Below are 26,185 nucleotides of genomic sequence, written 5' to 3' on the forward strand. Positions count from 1 at the left end.
TACGGACGACTTGGTTGTTGGGTATGTTGTCCATCCATACAGGCCTTCAACATATCAAATCAGCTCAATTTGTTTGACATGAACGATGTCGGATGGATCCAATAGCAAATGCTGAAACCAAAGGAAGGCTACGTAAGGTGGGTGACAATGATGTCGAACGTAAATTATGGTTATTCTTTGATTTCAATTGTGAATAGGTAACCTTCATTGATATTGAAATAAGTGCATAGTGGACGTTACAAAACATAACTAATATTTATGTTAAGTAATGCTTCAAATACAAACATAACGTTAATTTCTAAACGGTCATCAATCTTCCATGGGGGTTGTTGTTTTATTATTAGAGCCAGAAGGACAAGACTTTTCAGATGGACCAACATCTTTGTTTTTGTTGTTGTTTTCGGCACATGGGTTGGATCGAATCACAGGTCTTGATGAAGCGTTAAGTAGTTCCTCAGTTGGAGGACCTATGTCAGCTTTGAAGACCTACACATTGGTTAAAGTCAGTTTAACAATACGACGGCCGTACGTATCGAACAAAATAATTAGGATTTAGTTATGACTTGACGATATTACCTTCACAACGTTCCGGACTGTTATATTCAAATAGTAAATCCTGCCAAAAGGACTCAATGCACCAACCTGTGCATAAAGACATGTATAACATTTTAAAGCAACGAATAAGTTAACATGGTGCATGATTCTTAAAGGTTATAATTAGAAGGTGTAGTTGGTTTACACTTTGCAATAATAACACAGCACCAACTCCTATATCCGGCCCAAACTCTGGATGCAGAAGGACTTTGTTGTGAACCGAAGCAGACAATGACGTACTTTGATCCTGTTAGGAAGGAATACCGAAAAAGTTAACATACCACGCTTTTAACAAAGTTAACAATGTAGACACTGTGGCAGTTCAATCATGTAAGTGATTGACCTTGACAACAATTTTCATGTCACCCAATCCATTTGGGTTGCACTCTTTAACAATGCATGCTACAAATGGAAGGACATGCATTGACTTCACGCGTTCTAGCTGGGTGACGTTGTTAATGTTGCCATCTTGTACAAGTCCTGCAAACAATATCATACCATTGTTATTGAAAACATTAAACATTTAAACTACTTAATCGTGTCCACTGATAATGAAAAAGTTGACCATGGTGTTTAATGAACTTCTCAGCCCATATCTAAGGATTAGATTTAAAATCTCGATCAAATGTTACCTTTGCAATGTCATTAACAAATTCCTGTGTTGACTTAGGTTCATCTGTTTGCCTGTTTAGCATGGTCGCTTGTACATTTCCAGCTGGTCCTGGTATCAACGTTGCAGTTGAGTTGCACTTTTTTAAGAATGCTTTGAGATCACTGTCGTCTATATCAAGTCCCTCTCATGGCTCCATTCCTTCAAACTGCATCGTTGAAAAGGAATTAGGTTATGCATGGGCCAACGAAAAAACACACTACTTGTAGTTAAAGGAGAAGCTACTGTACCTGACGTCCAAACTACTTAGAAGAGATATGCCAATAGGAAATCGAAAGCTGTATTATATAGACGAATATAATATTATAATATTGACTTAAATCGCCATAATTACACTTGAAACTTTTTTAACACAACTGACGCAGGGATAACTTAACAATTGAATAATCATATAATAATATTATATTATTTTGACAAGACGTTTGTGCAGCTAAAACCCTTAATTGGCTTGTCATGCAATTAATGTTTAGGCGTTCCTTACGTTGGAGTTTCCCGCCCATCCACCAAGTTCCATTTAATGGAGTATGAAGCCAAATAAACCGGACCTTTTGTCATTAATTTCTTTGTTCGCATTACTCACCTTTTGCTCATTCAAGAATTACAGGGTATGGCCGAAAGCAACAGCTTCCGTGTATGAAGTTGGTAAGGCATTGAAGAGCATTTAATCCCAGCAAGTTGTTCAGACATTGAAGAGCATTTAATCCCCAGGAGCTTGGCCGTTGGACCTTGGTGGGATATTGAAGGCCATTTATTGAAGCAGTTGTGAAAGGACGTTGGTTCTCTTAGTAAGTTAATGTTTTACTCATTTCTAATGTTATGCCTTCTATTAAAGAGTTATTTTGTGGTTGATTGAACAAAGAAAAATGTTGCCTTTTGTTACAATATTGTTTGAAAGTTGCAAATACAAGAAATTTGTCGTTTTGACAAAGTGTGGGCATGAACATTAGTGGTCCCGGAATACCAAATATGTTGTTGTCATGTTTTAATGATCGCTTTCATTAACCTTTGACGTCCATGTCATGTTGGAGTAGGCGTTGCTTTTGAATGTGTATGTCACGTATTATGGCGTCTGAAGAAGTACCTTGTGCGGTGAACAACGATTCCACTGAGAATGTGAACGATATTGTCCCTAAAATTCATATGTGGTTTGATACAATTGAAGAGGTTAAAAGTTTTTACACTGAGTATGCTGTGAGGAGTGGTTTTGGTGTTCGGATACGGACTTCTAGGACAAATAAGAACAACGAGTTAATCTTCCTTAAATTAGTTTGCTCTAGGGAAGGGAAGTACCTATCTTCCATTGCTCCAGAATGGAAAACCCAGCCAAGTCAGAAAAACCAATGTCCAGCTGGAATAACTGTTGTTATGAAAGAAGGAAGATGGCAGGTGAGAACAGTTGTTACTGAACACAGCCATGACATGTGTCCAAATAACTCCAACCTTATACGTGGTAATCGAAGAATTAATATGCATGCGAAGCACACCCTTAATATCAATGATAATTCTGGTGTTCACATTAACAAAAGTTTCATATCTTTGGTCAATGAGGCCGGTGGGTTCGAAAATATGCAATTCGTGGAACGTGATGCCCGTAATTATATTGGGCAGCAGAGAAGAACTCTTTGTAAGGAAGGTGATGGCCAAGCACTTTTAACATATTTTTCAAGAATGAGAGAATTAAACAATGATTTTTTCTATGATATGGAAATGGACGACGAGAACCGAATAAGCAGTGTGTTTTGGGCCGATGCACGAAGTCGCGCAGCATGTCTAGATTTTGGTGATGTTGTGTCGTTTGACACAACCTACCTAACAAACAAATATGATATGCCATTTGCACCGTTTGTTGGTGTTAATCATCATGGTCATTCAATATTACTGGGTTGTGCTTTGATTTCCGCAGAGGACACTAGGACATTCACATGGTTATTTTCAACTTGGCTTAGATGTATGTCAAACAAGGCTCCTGAAGGTATCGTGACTGATCAATGCAAGGCAATGTCCAATGCCATAAACGTTGTGTTTCCAAACACAAAACACCGTTGGTGCTTGTGGCACATCATGAAAAAAATACCTGAGAAGTTGCAAGGCTACAAAGGCTATAAAGCAATCAAAAGTGAACTTAAGAGGCTTGTGTATGACACAGTCAGTTATGAAGACTTTGAGTTAGGGTGGGCAAAATTGATGTCATGTGAAGGGTTAGAGAATAATGATTGGCTAAATTCATTGTATGCAGATAGACAAAGATGGGTTCCTTGTTATATGAAACATCAATTTTGGGCGGGAATGTCAACTACCCAACGAAGTGAGGGCATGAATGCATTCTTTGATGGATTCATAAATTCAAGTACAACACTTCAACAATTTGTGCAGCAGTACGATAACGCCCTACGACAAAAAGCGCAAAAAGAACTTGAGGTCGATTTTTCTTCAATGAATACGACACTACCATGTGGATCTCAATCTCTTATTGAAAGACAATATCAAACCGAGTACACACAGGCAAAATTTGTGGAAGTTCAAAACGAATTTCGGTCCCGCATGAACTGCTTCGTTAAAAACATGACAAAAGAAGGTACAATAACTACGTACAGTGTTAAAGAAGACTTCATATGGGAGGCTGAGTGTCGTTCAAAATTTCATGAAGTAGTCTTTGATCCTGCGACAACTGACACTCACTGTAGTTGCCAACTATTTGAGTTTAGGGGAATCTTGTGTAGACATTCCTTATTGGTCCTAGGGCAAGAAGATGTGCGTAATGTACCAACAAAATATGTTTTGCGTAGGTGGAGCAAAAACGTGCGTAGAAGACATACTCTCATTAAAGCATCTTACACCAACAACATTGAAGACCCTAAGATGCAAAGGTACCAAGCTTTGTGTAAGCGTTTCTATGACATCGCAGAGGTTGCCTGTGACTCTGACACTGCATCTGAAAACTTGCTTTCGGATTTAAACTGTATAGCCAAAACTTTGGGTGTATGTACATCAACCACATTGTCGACGGTGAATGATGCATCTCACATGGATGGACGTCTGCATTGTAATGAAGAGGTTCCACGTAGCTGTCAAATTGACGGCTTACTTGTGCGCAGTCCTGTAGCTGTCAAACGCAAAGGCCGACCCAGGACAAAAAGGTTTCAATCAACAGTTGAAAAAATTACCAAAAAGAAAAAGTCCCATGGTGCTAAAACCAAACATGGAAGGAATTCCAATGTCAGTAACAGACACACATGTCGTTTCTTTTGATGTACTTTTATTAGTGATCAACTTCATTGATTTAAACCTTAACTAATACTCTTATTTCAGGATACAAGTAACCAAGACATAACGGACGTCCACAATGTTCAGGAACTTCCAACTGAGGAGATAACGGACGTCCACAATGTTCACGAACTTCCAACTGAGGACATAACGGACGTCCACAATGTTCAGGAACTTCCAACTGAGGAGATGTTCGAATCTCAAGTCACCCAATCAGATTTCATGTCTTTATTGACATCCGGAGAATACATTGTTCACAATGATGACTTTTCAGGAGTTACTTATACACACCTTTAACCCATGTACTGTGGGTAGAAACTTATTTTTTTGGGGTATGTATGGTGTTCAATATAATGTGTGTCGTTTCATTCAAATAAATAACATTAATATATCACTTGGTTACATTTATTTTTCATGAATATGGTTACTGAGGAATGCTTACTACCGAACGGTGTGTTTGTTGGGTAAACGTTGCGCGTGCTGTGCTTCCTTGGTATGACGGTCGTTATGTAGCCACCGTTCGCCCATTCTTAGCATCGTTCGTTTTGTTCGGCAATTATGGGGTTTGACATGTGCTGTACTTTTGACTTTGAACGTTCGGTTTGTCAACTACGTTGTTAGGACGGTCCTTATTTGGCGGTCGTTCCGTAATATTCTTATTCGCAGAACGTTCGTTGTCAATGTTAGTAGCGTTCGTTCTTAATGTGGTTATTCTTCTTCTGTTATCCATTTAATGTACCCCAACCACCACGTCATAAACTAGTACGAGTCATTTATTATGAAATAAATGGTTGTTGAAACGGTTCAACACATTAACTGCTTCGTTGAACGGATTCAAATTCCTCACCTCCCAATGGCATTCATCGTTCTTGTAACGAACCAATTAATTCACTCTACGAATTCATTACACACGTCTGACGGTGCACTGTTCTGACTTTTGGTCAAACCTCTTCATTGTGTATATATATTTGTGGTTTAGGGTTGGGTAAATGGAAAGAGCCAAACATATTGGTTTTGCATATTGAAGTTATGGCTGCCTCAACCTCCGCTCTAACATTACGAGTGTTGTGGAAATTTGGATCCATCCACTTTTCTCATTCGGTAATCATGTTCTTCGTAATTAATTTCTTCTCATGACAGTTAGCTTATACTTGCTTAAAACTTGTGCAGAACATTGGGTACGTTGATAGGCACTTTGCTGCGGCCTTTCAAAATGAATTAGGACCGACATGGTCCTTGGTGGACAACAATGGTCACACGCATGTGGTGACTTATAACATGGATACCGTCAATCCAAGAATAACTAATGGTTGGGGTGAAATGAGAAACATATACCCCGAAAGATTGAACGATTCCCACATAAGCTTCGACTATGTGGGTAATAATCATTTCCATATCACCATATATTTCGGTGCTTGCTCCCAAGAGAGTAGGGAATCCTTCATTTATGATGGTACCAATTATCCTGATACCTCATTGTTTCCGGTGAAGTTGACAAAATCACAAGCAGAGGGTAGTCATTTGGTACGTCCTACCTAAATTTTTATTTTGTTAATAACTTGTCATAAATTGGATAATGTGATTTACTTCATTTTTGTTACTGGCACAGGACTTGCAAATTGCATTTGGGAATCTTATCAGGAGCAAAGGCTTGACACAGGTTATGCTCCTTGGACAGAAGGACGGCGTCATGTGTAGTGTTTTGGTTTCTGTCACTCGCAATTCCACAAAGTTTGGCAAAGGATGGAAGGAATTTTGCAGGGAATATGGGTTGAAGGAGGGAGACGTCCTAGTGTTTGAGGTTAACAATCTTGGAAATGACATTTTAGTTGAAGTTTATATTAATGGATGTCCCTGTACTGTTCTACATCCAATCTCACTGTAAACCATAATCTACATTAGGAATTCATGTAACTGTCTTTGAATTTTTATGATGTAATGAAAATGCAATTATTACTTTTTTCTGTCAACCACGTTGGTCTTGATTCAATTGTTGTAGTTTAACTTCAATAATTTTGACTTAACTTCATTTGTTATGGAAAAAATAAATAAATAATCTTTTCGAAAATAAATAATTTTGACTTAACTTCATTAAAACCAATGCAATAAAACATTTGTCAAAATTATCACTAACATAAAAAAGTAAATAATTTTTTCGAAAATATTCTACATAAATAGGACTTTAGTTAAAATATTTGGGTACTTACGTTATCAGTTTTGCCCACAGGGGTTTGTGAACTTCGAAATCATCTTTCTACCTGACAAAAAAGCCCAATAAGGTAGACTTAGTTGGACATCAAGGTTTTCATCTAGTCTTGAAAATTTAAAAAATAAAATCATGATAATACAAAATCAAAAATTAACGTGTGGGATGGTAGTTAATATGATTGGGTACTTACTTTATAAGTTATGCACACTACGGTGCAGTAGCTCTTTCATAAACGGTTTGAACTTGTAATATTCACCATCATGTTATAAATTATTATATTTTACTATAATAAGCGTGTTAAATTATCAATATATAACACAACCTAAGTCCCAAAATTATGTTACAAAACAACAGCTGGACCTAACAAAACACAAATGGGATCACCGTTCAATTAAGTGGGGACTAATGTTTCACAGCGCTCGTCCTCGCCCCTCGGTATCTCCACTTGCTCAGGACGCTCGACCTCGCTCCGGTCGTTCAGCCCTCTTGATCGCAGTCGCTCTCCCACTCGCTCAGGACGCTCGTCCTCGCTCCGGTCGTTCAGCCCTCTTGATCGCACTCCCTCTCCCACTCGCTCAGGACGCTCGTCCTCGCTCCGGTCGTTCAGCCCTCTTGCTCCCACTCGCTCTCCCACTCGCTCAGGACGCTCGACCTCGCTCCGCTCGTTCAGCCCTCTTGCACCCACTCCCTCTCCCACTCGCTCAGGACGCTCGTCCTCTACCGTACGGTTCCCTTCCCTATCCCTCCTAAATCTTCTTCTCTCGTAAACTCGCCAGGCCCTAACAATTTGTAATCTTCAGTTTGCACAATGATGCTGTATGACCAACAATATATTTCGATTTATTTTGTTTTTCATGATTTCCGGTGTAACAAAAATAATAATCAATTTGAAAACCATATTTCTATCCACAACCATGACAAAAACTCCACTGTCATGCCTCAAATTCCCCATCAATAACAATGAAATCATGACAATTGAAAAAAGGATTCCAATGTTTTCAAAATTAAAACAACTATTTCAACATGATTCCAAACATGATAACATTATCTAAAAGTGACATTCGTAATGTAATACAAATTACTCAGGTACTAATTTGTTTCTTCTAACACCTGCAGTATAAGGACTTCTTTTTACCACACTCTTAACCCGTATTCGGGGTTGCGCTTTCATACGATCATACATTGTGCTTTGTTGCATTTGAAATCCACCTTCAACCACAGTGGTTTGCTGCTCATGCTGAACCGGTGTACTTTGACAACCATCTTCACTTCCCCAACACGGTTCTTGCACAAATTCTTCATTCTTATCTTCATTCTTAGCTTCATTTTTTGCTTCAACCAACTTTCTTAAATCCTTAATACTGCTTTCCATGTCCGCGATTACCCGTGTTTGTTCTTGTACAACAAAAAGTAATTTTTCCTTATCTCCTGTATTTTGCTTCTTAAATGGAATACCAAATTTCTCACAAGCGTCTTTCACCATACCATAACAAAGCTCCTCTTTGGACACACCAACATCAATAACAACCTGCAATGTGATTAACAATTTTTGTTTCATAATAACACAAATCATTAAAAACTTTGCACCTTCCTGTAATCAACAACTACTCACCGATCCCTTTGCCAAAGCAGTTTTGATAAACTTATCCCCAATATTCATATCAATCCAGTTCAACAACCTTGGGAATTTTGTTACCCGTGTACTGTAAATGGACTTCGATGTAACAAAATGGTGACAAAACCATACCTGGAAATGTTTAATCCATCAACTAAGACAAACAAAATAATTCAAACAATAAACAATCATTGTCTTTCACTAACAATTACATAACAAACACGTACCTGCAACAGGTAAGCACATCCTTCAACATGAATATGGCTTTTGGTTGTTTCATTCTTCATTGTTGTTGAAGCACCACATACACTTCCAACAAAGTACTGAAAAACTAAACTGCCCCAATTGTACTTAGCCACACTCCCAAACTCCGAAACAAGGTCAAATATGATTGGAAATACTACTCCACTTCGATTCGGAACCAAAAACTCTGATATGCCTACCAATATATACAAGCTGCAAAAATGTTCTATTGGAAAATTTTGATGTTCCTCTAACAAAAACTCATATACCATCCTGACATCCACTTTCCCCTCTAGGAAGTACTCCCTACAAACACTACGATGCCCAACTTTATTTAAATCTATCGCTTCACCAACAACAGGCAACCCTAACGACAGACACACATCAAATTCGGTAAACTTAATAACTTTGCCCCCAAAATAAAACCCACTCATGCTATCTACCCATTCACCACATAACTTAGATAACAAATTCCTACCTATCTTAATAGAACTTGGCAAGTATAACAACCAACCAAAAACACTGTTCTCAATGTATCCCTTCTGCTCAATAGTCAACCGTTCGTTCAAAACACCTATCATCTTGCTTCTGCAGTAGTGTCTGAACACTAACTGCATAGGAAGTCATGCTTACTAATTAAATACAGTCAAACAACAAATGTATGGAAATCAAATATAATCCTACGTACCTTCTTCGTTCTATCACTTCCTTTGTCACTTTGTTCACCACGTTCTTCCTCCATCACACTACAGCAACACAAAAACTTAAATTACATTACACCAACACAATGAACTAAAACAAAAAATTGGAAATCATAACAAACATTGTCAGCATTTGTTAAAACACAATAAAATATAATTCTCATTTATGAATGCATATAATTCGTGCCACACAAAACAACATTTTCAAACACTCATGGTACATGAACAGGACTGCTACCTTAGGCAAATTAAGTGGGTACCTGGGTTCCAGTTTTTGCACAACACGGCCAACTACGTCCACCCCTATCATTTTCGGGTGGCTTGTTTCTTTTCCCTCATTTTATCTACTTCTAAGTAATCTGGGAACACTCATGTTAACATTATTTCATCATATTCCTGCCACACAAAACAACAATTTCAAACACTCATGGTACAGGAACAGGACTGCTACCTTAGGCAAATTAAGTGGGTACCTGGGTTCCAGTTTTTGCACACCACGGCCAACTACGTCCACCCCTATCATTTTCGGGTGGCTTGTTTGTTTTCCCTCGTTTTATCTACTTCTAAGTAATCTGGGAACACTCATGTTAACATTATTTCATCATATTCCTGCCACACAAAACAACATTTTCAAACACTCATGGTACAGGAACAGGACTGGTACCTGAGGCAAAATAAGTGGGTACCTGGGTTCCAGTTTTTGCACACCAAGGCCAACTACGTCCATCACTCTCATTTTGGGGTGGGTTGTTTGTTTTCCCTCATTTAACCTACTTCTAAGCAATCTGGGAATACTCAGGATAACATTTTTTTAACATATTCGTGCCACATAAAACAACATTTTCATACACTCATGCTAAAGGAACAGGACTGCTACCTCAGGCAAAATAACTGGGTACCTGGGTTCCAGTTTTTGCACACAAAGGCCACGTTCGTCCATCACTCTCATTTTGGGGTGGCTTGTTTGTTGTACCTCATTTCAGCTACTTCTAAGTAATTTCGGAACAATTTCTTAACATTTTATTAACAAATTCGTCTCCCATAAAAATACATTCTCTACGACCCTTGCTTCACCAACATTACTGCTACCAAACCCGAATGAAGTGGGTGATTGGGTTCAAGTCTTTTGACACCAAGGCGAACTACGACCATGACTACGAATCCAACAGAATTAGAGCAACAGTGTAAGATTAAGCAGAGAACTTGTATAAAAATTAGTAACAGAACAACATCCACTTGGGAGAGGTTTCCTACATAACCAAATCCAATCCAAAAACAACATCATCCATGTATTCAACATTCATTCCATTGAAAAATGCAAAAACAAACCAACCTTGGGTGAAGACGACGTGTGGCGGTTGGAACAGATACGGTTGCCTAAGGTGTGGGTGGAACTCGCAGTGCGGAAAACCCCTCCTTTTGGTCCACCTCACAGCCCACACTCCGGCGAACCTCCGGCGGCACTACGCGACAGGGACGGCACCACCTGGGACGAAGCGACACCTTCAACGCCTCCGTAGGTCGCTGGGCCGGAACGGACGGAACACGATGCCCTGTTCGCTTCGACGGAGCTGCGGCGCCCCTCAAACGGAACGGGCTGGAGGGCGTTCGATCTCTCCGACACGGCCTTCAACAGTGAACGGCGGCGGCACTCCGGCAACGACTCGGTCTCTCTCTCTGTCGCTCCTGAACCCTTTCTCCAACTCTCTCGTCTAGGTCACACAAGTCGGTTTTGGTTGTTCGCGCTTCTCTGTCTACGAAGTTCGAATACCATTTCAAATTTGAAACGCAAGCTGCCCGTGCCCGTCCTCGCCACGTCACATTTGAAGCAGGTTTGATCAGATTTCCTCAGAACGCAGCAGCTTTTTTCGTTTTGAACGTGGCCCTCTCAAACGCTGACACGTGTGCTGTGTCGAAATGTTGTCAAATTTGGTTGTTCGAGTATCATTTTCCATAGTAAAAGGACAATTGTGGATTGTTTTCCTACTTTAAGGATAAGGAGGCTTTTTTACTTTCTACACTCCCACAATCTTTTTTGACACGTCCTCCAATTTTCAAAATAATCATTTTATCCTTTTTAAAACTGACCTCCAAATTGCATGTTCTGTAAACTTTCTGGAACAAACTTTCCAAAATTTCCTAAATAAGTTTTACAAAATCTTTCAAATAAAATTTTCGGAAAAGAATTTTCGAAACATATGAAATGCATTTTGAAATTAGAATTTCTGAAAGAAAAAAACTTTTTGAAATGCATATAATATTTTTCAAAATGATTTTTTTGATGAAGACCCCTGTATGTATGAAGTGTGTTTCTAAACAGATGAAATACTTGCGGAAAAAACTTTTCAGAATGAAATTCTTTATCACATTTTCTCTTTTCTTCTTCCTTTACAGGAATGGTGACTATGGTGACTATGGAAACGGTGACAGTAACAATACTAGTAGCGGTAGTGTTTTCTTCCTTGAAATGGTGACTACGGAAACGGTGACGGTAGCAATACTAATAACGGTAGTGTTGTGCAGTGGTGAAAAGTATTTGAGAAGTTTTTTACCATTAGGAGAGTGCAGTTAGTGATTTTAGGGGTGCAGGAAGCAATAACATAGTAAGGTGAGCACTCCCTTTACAATATGTGTTTGAACAATTTCAAGCTTAATGAAATCTATTTGGTACTTTTAGTTTAATTTTTATTTATTTACTGTGAAGATTTCTATTGTTTCCCTCCATTTTTTTGTAATTTTTGTGTTTGATTAAGAACGGTTTTTAATAAATTGGAAAATAACTAGTTCAACATATGATATCCACCTTACACTTCTCCCATGGAAGAAAAACGTAAGAACAAATGTTTAACGTATGATTGTGGAAATAACTCTTACTAAAAGGATTAGTTAGCAATCAACTTTGCATATGGGAGCAATTTATATAGATTGTTTCTCACATCTAAAATATAAACTTAAGTATAAAATTAATGTATAATCTTCGAGCAATTCATGTTCAGTTATATTCTCTTAAAAAAATTTTAAGAAATGTTAATCAACTCCTTATTTCATATTTTTTACTTTTTTTTTGTTTTTTGATCACTTTTCTTTTTTTCAAACCCTCAAACCTCGTTTAGTCCTCATATTTATTTATGAATCTCAAATGGATCATTTCGTTGAAAATAGTTTCAATTAAATCCTAAATTTTGTAAAATCGTAACAATTAAGCCTTTTACGTTATGTAGTAAAAAAAACATCGTTTATAAGCACTAACGGAAAGGACTTAACTCGTTTTTGTTCAAAGTAGTAGCTCCTTAGTATTTTTTTATGGGAACAACTCAAACGAGATGCCTTTCACATTAAAAGAATGTAAAATTTTGATATCAACTAGGACTACCATAGTCGCAACTCAGTTGAGTTAGCCCCGACCAAAATTAGTCTGAATTCAATCGATACGACCACACTGAAAATATGTCAAGTTAGACCCAACCAAAATTTGGTCAAATTCTATTAAGTCAACCTTGACCAAAAATCAATCGGAACAACCACAATCAAAACTCACTTGAATTAGTTTTGATCGAAATTTGGTCGAGTTGGCCCCGACTGAATATCAATTAAATTTGGCCGAGAAGGCAATGATTGAAACTCAGTCAAGTTAATCTTGACTAAAATTTAAATGAGTTGGCACCAATCGACAATTAGTTGAATTCAACCTGGATGACCACTGCTGAAACTGAGTTGAGTGAGTCTTGATCAAGATTAAACTGAATTGACAAATCGATCCTAACCAATAATTGACCAAATTTAACTAAGTTGACCAAAACTAAAATTCAACTGAGTTTATCCTAACTGAAATTCGATTAAATTAGTCCTAACCAAAAATCAATCAAGTCGACTTCAACTAAAAATCGACCAAATTCAATCAATTGAGCCATGACTAAAGTTTGGTCTAGTCAACAACGGTCAAATTAGACTATAACTTTAAAAACTCTCAATAAATATAAAACAATGTAGTTTTAAATTAACAAGTAGTTATCTAAACTACAACTTTAGAAGTTAAGTTTTAAAAAACTGAACTACAAACAGTTCAATATTTTTTGTATAACATAATATAGTTAATTAATAGTTCAGTTAACTTACATGGCAACCTTGTAATCAATGTTTCCACATGGACAACGAATGCACTAACGAATGGCACAACATCATCAACCAAGAATTTCGGGATATTATTGGTAAACATTTTCGGTTAACCTTGGAGTATCTGTCGTAAATAATGTGAAAGTAGTCGAAAAAGGGGAGGAGGGGGAACAAAACATATGATTTAGTCTATAGCTCTTGTTAAAAGTCATGTATAATTATACATGGAAATCTGTACAAATTAAATGCCACTGCAGATAAATCAATCAAACTCAGTAGGTGCATTGCAAGAGAAATCTATAAGATACAGGCAAAGACAGTCATATTGCAAGCCTTGGTTTACAGAGCAATTGACATGTTTATGGTCGCAATGTTCTTCAAGCTGCCAATGGTTCCTCCATAACTGTTTGCGTAATAAGTAGTTTAATTAGAAGTTAGATAATTTCTTTTCTTCTTTTATCTCTGCTTTGGAAGTCGACAAGAAGGAAGTGGAAGATACCTTTTTTTTTCGTAAATACTTCAGCATCACTGGTAACTGGTGCTTTGGTTGGGACATCAGGAAGGTCCAACTTTTCTTCGATTTCTTCGTGAGCTGAGGGAGGAACTTCAGGAAGATCTTGGACTGTAAGCTGAAGCAACAAAATGAACTCTGTAAAATTTCCATATCTAAGCCTCTTTAAATTCAGAATTATTTTTGCGACCATTTGTTATATGTATCATTCCTATTCCAAATTCATTATCTCTGCAGTCAATCACTAGCTCAAAACTTTGCATACAGGCAAACACAATTGAATCCCATGCTTTTACTAGAAGAATTGCCAAGCCTACCTCAGTTAGATTCCCCAAATAATATTATATCCCCATTCATCTTAACAACAAACAGTTGGCAAATTTAACCGATAAGAAGCTCTATTAGCCTTGGCTAGCACAACAATAATATGCTCATGCCATTCTCCCAAAGATGTACAGTATGTGTGAAAATGGTTAAAATGAAGCACAACAATTTATGTCTCTTCAATAATCCATACTAATATGATTAACCGAAAATTCAATAGGAACAATTTGAATGGATGATATTTATATTGGAGAGAGTAAAAGGTAGAACTAATACCAAATTATAAGACTGGGAAAACATATACCTGGGTTTCCAAGTCTTCAAATTCTGCTAAAATCTCCTCCTCATCTTCTGCTGATAATTTTTCCCCCAGTATCGCATTAATTTCCTTCACATTCAACAAAATTATGGCAACCATCAGTGAGCATCAAATATAAACAAGGCATATGAAAAATAGTAAACAGAAAACTAGCAGCCAAATAATAATAGCACTTTCAAGGCCCGGTTTTATCAATCTTAGATAGCAGAAAATGGCAGAAAGCCAACAATCCGCTGTATCATATAGTGAATAGCAACGTGGGAAAATTATGGAAGTTACATAGCAGCTGGAATATATTGCATATACCAATTATATATGTATAAGAAAAAACTGTGCTCTATGTATGCATATAAAAGATAAAATGCGCACAAATAGGCATAATAATTATTCAAAATTTCAATTAGGCAGAGACTTCCTATAGATAACAAGAGGAAGTAGGTGACATGCCACAACAACACTTCTAACAAAAGGAGTTGCAATCATGGATTCAAGGAATTTCACAATGCCATGGTGCTATAGCAGCTGTAAACATGTTTGAACACCCCCCACCTTCATCTACCTTCCCCAAAAAAGGAAAACCCTCAATATAAAAAAAGCCAGACATGGAAATCAGTTTTGTAAGCAGGAAAACTGAAGTGTAACCACAATAGTAAAGTCAAACTCACATCTTGATAGGCTTTAGCTTCAGCAGTGTCATCCATGAGTTTCTGAACATCGTCAATGTTTATCTCACTTTGTATGGCTTTCATTGCATCATTACCAGCCTTCAAACTTTCAAACACAGCCTTCTGCTTGCTTGCCAGTTCAATATCTGCTAACTGAAAAAGAAGATTGTTATAGGTGTATAATCAAGTAAAAAGACAGCAATGTTAATTCACAATAATCTCTTCTGATTATTGCAAAGAAACAGATAATTGTAAAACCATATGAGATGCAAACAGGTAATAGTATAGTTATTACTGATGGATCAAAATGAAACAAAAACAAAGACAGAATATATAAATGACAGAATAATAATATAAAAATATTACTTGCTGCTCAACATTTATAAGCCAAGTATCAACTTGCTTCAATAATTCTTCTTGTGTCTTCTTTTTCTTCAGTGCTAGCAAGGCCCTATCCTTCTTCTTTTCACGAATCAAATCTCGTGCAGCCTGTTTTTCTGCTTCAATAACTGCATCAAGCTGGAAAACACAAAATAATAGAAAAAAAATGAAATAGCATAAGATCCAAATTCAGCAAACATTTATTCATCGGAACTAGCCATGAAAAGATTCCAAAAGATCCAAATTCATCTGTGCATCTTTACTGATCATATTTTTTACCCTATTGTCTTGTAACATAAAATTCAATCAGAGAAAAAAATGATTTGTGGAGAAAGAGGGAAACCTTCTGTTGATATTGGGCGAGTTTGCGTCTCTGGGTCTTGAGAGCGAGGATTGCTTTATCAACATCTGTGACCTTTGGTTTCTTCACAAACAAATTACCCATCGATTATTCTGATCTGAATTTCACTGTCCTTAGCCTACAATTGTCTCCTAATTTGTGCTTGGACTTCAATCGAACGATCTTTGAGAAGAAATGGGCATTGATGATTATAGTTCTGTTGAAGCTGCCAGCGAATCAAACAAAACCTTTGGTGCTTTAGTTTTACCAGACCAAACACACACTTTTACAGGGTTTTGGTCCTTTACTAAAACAACCTGTTACCCTAGAAAAAAAAGAAAAAAACCACTGTAATTGTTTCTCTTTATTGGATAAATTTAGTGTATCATGAAGATATCATATTATGAGTCTTTATTTCTCTTCTTTTCTCTTTAGTACTAATCTTTATTCTTCAATTGAAATGTAGTTTTTTTTTAAGTTATTATTACGTAAACATAATATTATATAAATTAGTTATTATTAATTTCAAATTTAATTTATAGGTTTATAGATAATAATTTATTAAAAAAGTTAATATATAATTTATATATTATTACTATGTTCTTGTGTCTACTTTTTTTACTATAAATAAAAGATTTATTAGTATAATAATTATTTGAACAAAATTAATATTAAACTATAAAGTAATCTTTAATTATTAAAATAAAAATATTATGAATAGTTATTTGAATAAAATAGTTATTTAAAGAATAAAAATAAAAATAATTGTATTATTGTTATAAATATTAAAATATATTTCCTTCATCATAATATAATTAAAATGCTTATGGATTCTAATGGTAAATTATTTGCCAAACAACTTTTTTATTACATTTATTTTAATTATGATATTGATTCATAGTGAAAACACAAGCGTTATATTAACTTTTTTTAATAATAATAATAATAAATAATAAAGTTATTTTTATTATTATATGTATAAAATTAAATATAAATAACTTTTATAATTTTATTGTAAATGGTCTTCATTTATTTGTAAGTAATTTTTTAATTAAAAAATGGTTAAATTAAATTGTCAAATGAAAAAATGGTTAAATGTAAAGAAACGGTTACTTAAAGAAAAAATTAATAAAATAATTATTTTATTTTAGAACAACTTTTATTTAAAAATAAAAATAAAAGATAAAGATAGACTTCAAAATAAATAAAAAAATCATTTTTATAAATAGGTATAGATGAACCAATCACTTTAAATAGAGACTTTCTCTTTATTTTCCACGAATTAGATAAGTTATAGGAAAGTAGTAATGGATAAGCATTAGTGGTTAGACTCATTTTCTTATTCTTGTAAAAATGTATTCATTAATAGTACATATTATACCTACCAGTAATTAGTAAAATTAAAGTATAGAAACATTTCCTTGATAGATCTAATTGAGGATGGTAAAAATATCTATGTCAGTGGGTATTTGCGGATAAAATTCATTGTGAATAGTTGATATTCTCAAGTAATAAGTACTTGTGAGTTGATATTCTCAAGTAATAAGTACTTGTGAGTACCAAGTAATTTAGTACTCATTCGTTAACGGGTCGGATTCGATATCATATTATCCATATCACAAGTACCTACCAATATCATATTACCCATATCCACAAGTGCCTACTGAGAAAATGAAATTACATTTTAATCATTGGGTTTAAGATGTTGAAGTTTTTATCTTTTGCCTCTTTAGAGATTACGCATTGTGTTGTTATGCCAATGTGCTATTAGGAATTTAGAAACTAGAGAGATTTATGAACAGGAGGGATTTACGAAGTAGAGGATATGAAACCGTCTTCAAGGCCACCACCGGTGTTGAATGTTAGACGCACACTTTGTCGGGCAAGAAAAGGTACTCTAACTTGTCTTCTAACTATCTCTTTTCCTCTTTCCTAATTTCTTCTCGGTTTTGTCATATATAAATCCTTTTTGATAGTCTTCCTTGTTGAGACCTTTTCTTTCTTTTCCTTGGCGTCCACTCACGACTTTGGTAATATTTTGTGGTGTAAATTCTTTTTTGAGGTGAACCAACATCTTGAGATGGCATTCTAGGTGGCGGAGACATAATTGGAGCTTCAAGTCTTAAGGATACAAGAAGAAAAAGAGAGAAAGACTTGGGAGGAAGACTTTCAATTTGTTTGTATTTCTTGAGTTAAATTTGCTTCTTTTTTCCTCTTGTATCTCATAACCTAATTAGGTGTCTTGGTGGGGAGTCTTTGGTGTCCAATCTCATCTCCTAATTAGAAACTCTTTATACCATATTAAAAATGTTTTTAGTTGGTAAAGGTTTAAAGGTTCTAAGTGCCTTCTAACTTTACTATTAAGTTACATAATCTAGTTTATTTGTTTTCTATATTTGCTTATAATTTAGTGTGTATCCACTTATGTATTAAACTTAATTCCATTTGAGAAGTTTAATGTAAGAGGGCTTGAGGTATACTTTGGTAAGAAATTCTTGGTTATTAAGTAATCATTTGTGATTCACCTCCTTTCTCTGGATGTGAACTTGAGTTCATTTTGTCTCCTTAAGTCTCTTAGGAAATTTCTTTTTGAAATATAAGTTTTGTTTGTGCATAGCATCTAAAAGCCTAAGCATGTCTAAAACCCCTTCTTACCAACTTGAAAGTGATTCTAGTGAAGAGGTCCAACCAAGTTTGAACAATTTGACCCAAAAGCTAAAATCACTTAAACTTTGGAGGAAGCAAGAAACAATCTTAAAAGAAAAAGAGAAAATTGAAAGAGATATCCATCTTGCCATCCTTGTTGCATTACTAAGATTTGAATGATTTGGTGCAAATTTGCATAAAAGTAGAGTAACAACTTTTGAGAAAAGGTTTGAAAACTTTCCACTTTAACTCTAGTGTTAAGAAAGACTATAAGAGGGAGGGAAAACAAGTGAAAGGAGAGTAATCCCCCAAGAAATTTGTGAAAGGAAAATAGAAAGGAAGAATTATCATCATCTATATGCACTAATGACATTAAATGTTTTAAGTATCAAGGTAGAGGTCATATTGTATCACAATCTCCCACCAAAAAGACCATAATTTTAAGGAGTATTGAGTCATATGGTAGTGAAGAAGAAGAGAAAGGCACAAGTGATGATGAGAGTGAGGGAGAAGATTCTGACCCTCGTATTTTTCTAATGGAAATGTCTATTTTAGCTTACTACCTCACTTGCACCAATCTATCCTTACTAAGCCATTGAAGTTTATATGGCCTTGGATGTGGTTTATTAGCTAAATTGACTTTATCTCTAGTTGGTGTGGAACTTCCAACACACCTTCCTCATACCAAGGTATATACATCTTGTGCGTGGAACTAGATATTAATGGGTGATCCAATAGCGACCCGATAGCAGATGGAATGATATGTCCAACAAACACAATCTTGTTAGGATAGGCTCTAATACATGACTCTGATACCATGTTAAGAAGTGAACTTTAAGCTTAACTCAACCCCGCAAAACTGACTTTTAAAGTGAGGTTTGCACTCATATATATATACTCTAAATTGATCTAACCTTTAGTTGATGTGAAACTTCAATAAACACTAATATAGCACTAGCCACATTGGTGTAATTATCTCTATCTATGATCACCATGCACACCTTGCCATTGATTAAACATCTAGTGTGAAAGATGTTTTCTCTTTAGCTGTCTTCCATAGGCTTCACTTGACCACCAAGTAATTGACTAATCATCAACAAATCTCCCTTCGAAGTCTCCTCTTCCTCAATGTCCTCACTCTCCTCTCCTTCTTCAACCTTAGATTCATTTATATATTTTCCATCTCTGAACCATGGACATTAAGGAACTCATAAGCATAGTGCCCTAAGCCTTGACACTTGAAACGCTTCACATCTCTACTCCTTTTACAGGGTTTTTCTTGGAACTTTGAAGGAGTCTTTAAAGGAATAGGTGTGGAACTACTAAAAGTAGCAGCCCCATCTTTCATGCTTTTGTCCTTCCGACTAGAAGATCCAAAGTTGGTGGAACTTTTCTTGGCCACTCCTTTTCTTTTGAGTTGTTGCTCCACTTAAATTGCTTTATGAAGTAAACCCTTCGTCTCGACAAACTCATACAACTCAACAATATTACATATATCATCATTCAAAACACCAATAAATTAGGCCATAATCATCTCCTCATTTTCTTCAATCCTTGCTTGAATCATAAGCATATCCATTTCCTTGAAATACTTCACTCCCCTTGTTGCCTTGAATAGGTTTTTGGAGTTTGAATTTAAAGTCCCTTAAGTAACTAGCCGACACATACCACTACCTCATGATCCTTTTCATCGTAGTACATGTATCAACCATTGGCTCCTTATTTCTAGCTCTCTTCTTTTGTAGCTTGTTCCACCAAGCAAGAGCATAGTTGGAAAACCATGTGACTGCTATTTGGGTTTCCTCATAATTGTTGCATGATAACACATGCTTTATTTTCATCTCTCACTCCAAGTATAGCTTTGGATCACTTTTTCCTTTAAACGAAGGAATGTTAAGCTTGACTCCTTCAAGCCTACTTGGTCTTGCAACTCCATCATTTCTTTTCTTATTTCTTTTTTCTTCTTCTTCAAGACCTCTACTCTCCAACTAATCCAACCTTTCAAGGAGCTCATTCTTATGTCACATCATCAATCCTTCCAAATGTTGTGTCAAAGTCCTTGTTTGAATGGACTAAGTCTTGCTCTTTGGTTGGAATTTTCCTTTTCTAGCCATCACAACAAATATATCAACGCAACAATAAAATAGAAAATAAAAAAAATATTGTAAACTTGCCGCACTCTAGTGTATCACACAATTATGGCTTTTCTTATAATGAAAACAATTTTTCCTTTCACCATTCAAATTCTCCTTGGATTCTTAGGCAATTCAAAAGATTATGGTCACAACAAAGAACAATGGTCCAATGTGTCCACAATAAGGTTAGGTAGATAGAGAAAGACTAATAAATCGCTATAGCAAAGGGTAAAAGAAAATTGGTAAATAAGAGAATTATCAATCATCTTTCAAAAACACCAATATATTACCTTAAATTGAAGCTCTGATAACCAAATGATCTAAACCCCATTTGCACAAGGGTTGAATTAGAATCTTTAGGGTTAGAATCTTGTGGGAAATTTAGAAAATTAATGAAGGGGTGGATTGAAAAGTGGCGAAAATTCCAAGGTTGGTTCAAAATTTTAGAAATGTCGATAACACAAGTTATAAAACTTCAATTGAGATTATTCCAAAATGAGGTGAAAGTGCTAATTTTAAACTTCAATTTAGGCTAAAAACCACTCAATTCGGGCGTGTAGAATGTGAGTTGTGACTACGAGATAAATTTGGGTAGGATTGAGTTTTCTGAATTCTGGTGAAGGAAGAATAAAAAGTGAGTATTGAAAGGTGGAAGGAAAGAATCACTCTTTCCAAGGGAGGCATCTCACAAAGGATGTGAAAGTCCTTTCATGCAGTCAAGGGGTACTTCAATCATTCAAGAACTTAGGAGAATCACTCTCACTAAGATAAACAAGTTAAACTCTAATATTTCTGAATAAAACTCAACTTGTTTCCTTGATAAAAATGGTTTAGCTTATATAAAATCTTTGCCATCAGAATTACAAAGATTCAATAAAGGAAAATACATTCCACTTAAGATAATAATGATCCATTAACCTAGGAAATGAAAATCACTTAATGTTCGGTCTAAATTTGTTCTTATTAACAATACAAATATCAGTAGCCAAGATTCAGCAATTACAGCAAGTATATTCTGCAGATTTTTAACCCAAAACAGCAAAACTTTAAAATTCCAAACAGCATTTTCGTTCAATCAGCAAAGTGCAAGTTTCTGATACAGTATTTTCATTCAAACAGCAACATTTTCTGGTGCAGAAACTTTAAAAACAGTAACATTTTTTTCTGGGCAGAAACAAAGTAAAAACAACAGCATTTTTCGTGGCAGAAACAAAGTAAAACAGCAACCATTTTTCTGCAGAATTTCATTTTAACACAGCAAGGAATTTGCAGAATTTATAACAGCTAACAGCAAGCCTTTTTGGCAGCAAACAGCAAATGATTTAAGTGCAATACAGGCACCAAACAGCAAGAAAACAGAGCAGAAACAACAACCTTTTTGACAGCAAACAGCAAAGTTTTCTGGTGCAGAAACAATAATTAAACAGTGTGAAAAAAACAATTAAACATAGACATTCCTCTTGTTGAATATAGTGAAAATTATATATGGGATTAATCTCCCTTGTGTTAAATACACACATAAGGTTCTCTATTTATAATAGAAGAAATATGGGCTAAGCCCAAAATACAAATAAGAAATAATAACAAACTAACTAAAAGATAAAAGATATAATATATCTAACACTCTCCCTCAAGCTGTGCATACAAATCGTATGTACAAAAGCTTGTTACTAATATAATCCATAAAGACTTAGTGAAAATATCTACTTCTACACTCGCGTGACATCAAATTGCTAATGATTTGCAAGACGACATAGAAGACGAAATAACAACCCAAAAGACTCCCCTTGAGCAACAAATCTGGGAGGTTGCTCCATGTAAATCTCTTCTTGCAAATCACCGTTGAAGAGTGCCACCAGTGGATAAAGATGTAATTGTTGAAGAGCCACCATGGCTATAAATAAACTAACAAGAACCATCTTTTCCATGGGAGAAAAGCATATATAGACGGGTCAAACACAATGGTGACAAAAAAATGAGGTCAGAAGAGACACCAGCGGAAGAAGCCATGGATGAATAAGAGAGAGAAACCATAAAAAATCCAAAATTCTCCAATCAGGACACCAGAAAAAGGAAAAAGAGCAACCTCGATGCTCTAAACAACTACCAAACATGCCACAATGCACGACGAAAAAGGGAGCAAATCCATAACTTTAAAAGGAACTCCGATGAAGGCGTCGTTAAAGGCACGGTAGTCGTCTGGCCGAGACGATGAAAACAATGTGATCATCAGTCGAAACTAGAACTCCGGTAGTGACAGCGGTAGACGATGGCACCGCCGGCGGCAGTAGATGGCGCCGCCGCCGGCAGTGGCGGATGTAGTGGCAGAGGCGCCAAAAACTTTTTCCTCAAAAAAGAACCTTAAGCTCTAGATACCATGTTGAATATAGTGAAAATTATATATGGGATTAATCTCCTTGTGTTAAATACATACATAGGATTCTCTATTTATAATAGAAGAAATATGGGCTAACCCAAAATACAAATAAGAAATAATAAGAAACTAACTAAAAGATAAAGATAAAAGATATAATATATCTAACACCTCTTATGTCCCATTTCGAAAATTCCAATGTATACAGCACTCTCTTTTTTTCTAATCAAATAAAAAACGCAGGGCACACTCATTTACATTCTTATGGAATATATCACATAATAGACCATTATCATTTCCAGAACCCAAATTCTAAACAATGCAATCTCAATCACTGAAAATTCTAATGTTCGAATCAAAAGGCATAACATTTTATAAACTGGACATGTCTATAATCTTCAAACAATATCAAAATCACAAATCAAGAATCAAAAAGAGAATTTCAGGTTTTTCTTTTACAGATACACACGCATATAATAAAACAGATTGAAATTAGCTCCCCCAAACACATTACGCCCGTGTTACTCAATAAACAATGCAATTATCTCCGCTCTATAGCCCCTCATTACAGTTACTTAAAATCCTTAATTTCACACACCTACAGATTAAAAAAAAAGGATACAAATGCTAACTCAACCACTTATAACAGCAAGCATTGGCACCTACTAACCATGTACAAGACAACTACATTATCATGCGAAAACGTTACCCAGAACGATAGATATATGAATCAAACCAGTACCCACTGTTTCAACAATAACCCAACATAGCGCCCCTAGTGTAGCAAACCGACACAATCATATCAATTCTCAAATCACCGAATTACCCACTTCAATATACATGGACACAATACCACCTTTCTCTTTTGTTTAAACTAAAAGAGTGCATAATTCTAAAACAACCCAAAACAACGAAACAAGAACCAAATAACAAGCACCAATTTCACAAAAAAAAAAAAATCACCAACTTCACAGATAATTTTATCTAAACAAAATAAAACCGATTAGCTCCCCATACCTAGTTTTGGTTCTAGCTCCTCTTATGGTCACACCCTCGTCACCGACAGACTTCAAGCTTCTAACGTTCTTCACTCGCCCTCCGCGTTCTCTCGTTCTCAAGAGTCTTTCTGTCGGTCATTCTGCAGCGTTTTTTTTTCTCCTCTTCTTTGTCTTCCTCAATTAGCCACTAATTAAGCTCTCCCCGAGGTTGCTCCAAAATCCCAAGAAAATCCGAAGAATTCTCTCTCTCAAAGAATCGCACCCGAAGCCTATCACGGTTGGGTTCACAAAAATAAATAAATAAATAACAATCTCCCCTTCCCCTTTCGATCCTCGAACGTCAAAAGAGCCAATCGAGATTGCACAAAATTTTTGCACTCTAAAGATCTAGGGTTGGATAATTTCGCAGAGAGCGGTTTTCCCTTTTTCACCTAAGTCACTCAAGGCAAATAAAAAAATACAGAAACAGGTGCTTTCGGTCCAATTAATTTGTATAGTTAATTGAGTTTAAAAAATATTTATAAAACTTTAAAAATAAAATAAAATATATTAATAAATGATAAAGTTAGTAAAGAGTGGTATATAAAAGACAGCTACATAATAATTAGAGTGAATTAAATAAATATTTATGAAAAACTTAAAAATAAAATAATGAATAAAATATATTAATAAAGGATAAAATTGTCCAAAAATTGTGTAGCAAGAAAAAATATACTACTTTATATATAATTATAGATATACAGTAATATATAAGATGATATTTTTTTATAATTGTTTTGGGTATATGTTTCTGTCTGGATGTGGAAACCAAGATACGAACCTAATAAACCTCAGCTGCTCCTTCCTGTGATGCCGCTACTATGATATCTCCCTTCCTGCGCTATACTCTCTGATGGGAAAATGGGTTGGGTACCTACAAAGGCACTCCGACGCTCAAGTCAAAAAGGGATCTACTGAATCTTTTCAGTTCAAAGTGATGAAGAAAAAGAATAATTTCTCTCTCTTAATTTCTCTAAAGGGAAAAACGTACCTTTTTTCTGGTGTGATCTTCATATTTAAAACAGTAAAATAAACCGTATACCTGAAAATCCGGTCAGTTATCGAAGTTGGTTACCTGGAATGTTGTAACTGTTGGATCGTGTTTGACACTGGGTCAATTATTCCCGTGATTCGTGGCATTGACTGATCTTTGTAATCGTTTACTCTTAACTGCTAAATTAGGAATTGCTCACTGATTGTCGAGCGCCTGGTGAATCGACACAGACTTGTGAGTGTTCTGTGTCGTGTGTTATATGTCGTGACACCGTTGTTGTGTCGTGTGTTATATGTCGCGACACCGCTGCTGGCTTATCAACTACCAGTGTGTCGACATCAACAAACGACTGACGTTAAGAAACGTTCGTCACTCCTGCGATCGTGACATTACGATCGTAAGATGGATCGACAAGCTGTCGTCCGTGGTAATCGTCGACCATTGGTGAATTCAGGTATCCTACGATACATGCCCCCCGAGTCCGAGTAAACGAGTGCGGATTTTGCCTGTGAGTTTACGGAAGGACGTCGAGTGGTGATTTATTGGGGAAATGAAACGCACCGTTTCGAGGTTAGAATTTTTAGGGTTTTCCCGCTTTTTTTCGGAAGCGAAGAGACAAGAAACTCAAGCCGCTGGATTGGAATTGATCTGACGGCGCTGGATGCACTTGCAGTCTTGGCTTCTTTAATACGAAACGAAGATGAAAAGACGCATTGTGCTTACCAGAACCTAAGAGTGTCATCTGCCTGCCGGTGAGAGTCATCCCGCGTGCTGCGAAATCATTCAACCTTGTGACCTTCAGACGCAATACTCCAGGTAAATATCCAACCTTGTCCTCGTCCAAGTGTGGTTTGTTTTTGGCCGAAAATGGAAGAAAAGGGGCAGAGCGCCGGTACAGAACTACCGAGGTCGTCGTCATCGGCTGAGTGTCCCGATGTCACCACTGTACCCTTTGGTGAAAACGCGTTTTTTTATGGAAATGTGGGGAGTGAAGGTCCAGAGGCGCGTGGAACATTGCCGGCTCGTGACGGCGATTATGCCTGGGTGGCG

The 26,185-nt window shown here is 36.1% G+C and overlaps 4 protein-coding genes and 1 pseudogene across 4 annotated transcripts; 1 reads left to right on the forward strand and 4 right to left on the reverse strand.

The window, feature by feature from the left end:
- Window positions 1–309: 309 nt before the first annotated feature.
- LOC148203598 (uncharacterized) lies at window positions 310–9,606 on the reverse strand. The gene is made up of 5 exons (XM_088107673.1): window positions 9,557–9,606; window positions 9,284–9,341; window positions 767–841; window positions 577–642; window positions 310–486 (listed from the first exon to the last, which is right to left on the reverse strand). Exons 1-5 carry the CDS (start codon window positions 9,604–9,606, stop codon window positions 310–312), a joined length of 426 nt encoding a protein of 141 aa, XP_087963799.1.
- Window positions 2,327–6,413, forward strand: LOC148203599 (protein FAR1-RELATED SEQUENCE 5-like). The gene is made up of 4 exons (XM_088106638.1): window positions 2,327–4,480; window positions 4,574–4,804; window positions 5,699–6,052; window positions 6,138–6,413. The coding sequence occupies exons 1-4, from the start codon at window positions 2,327–2,329 to the stop codon at window positions 6,411–6,413; spliced, it is 3,015 nt and encodes a 1,004-aa protein (XP_087962764.1).
- LOC148203600 (uncharacterized) lies at window positions 7,129–8,639 on the reverse strand. The gene is made up of 4 exons (XM_088106640.1): window positions 8,580–8,639; window positions 8,350–8,484; window positions 7,820–8,265; window positions 7,129–7,531 (listed from the first exon to the last, which is right to left on the reverse strand). The coding sequence occupies exons 1-4, from the start codon at window positions 8,637–8,639 to the stop codon at window positions 7,129–7,131; spliced, it is 1,044 nt and encodes a 347-aa protein (XP_087962766.1).
- A 3,964-nt stretch (window positions 9,607–13,570) lies between the features above and the next one.
- Window positions 13,571–24,556, reverse strand: VPS20.2 (vacuolar protein sorting-associated protein 20.2). Its single transcript, XM_047325650.2, has 7 exons — window positions 24,122–24,556; window positions 15,953–16,274; window positions 15,595–15,747; window positions 15,229–15,381; window positions 14,549–14,632; window positions 13,909–14,038; window positions 13,571–13,812 (listed from the first exon to the last, which is right to left on the reverse strand). Exons 2-7 carry the CDS (start codon window positions 16,052–16,054, stop codon window positions 13,787–13,789), a joined length of 648 nt encoding a protein of 215 aa, XP_047181606.1. The 5' UTR covers window positions 16,055–16,274; window positions 24,122–24,556; the 3' UTR covers window positions 13,571–13,786.
- LOC148203601 (uncharacterized) lies at window positions 18,719–25,898 on the reverse strand (annotated as a pseudogene).
- Between the last annotated feature and the right edge of the window lie 287 nt (window positions 25,899–26,185).

Source organism: Vigna umbellata, chromosome 2, assembly GCF_029865625.1.
Source record: "Vigna umbellata cultivar VRB3 chromosome 2, Vumbellata_1.0, whole genome shotgun sequence".
NCBI classification, from domain to species: domain Eukaryota; kingdom Viridiplantae; phylum Streptophyta; class Magnoliopsida; order Fabales; family Fabaceae; genus Vigna; species Vigna umbellata.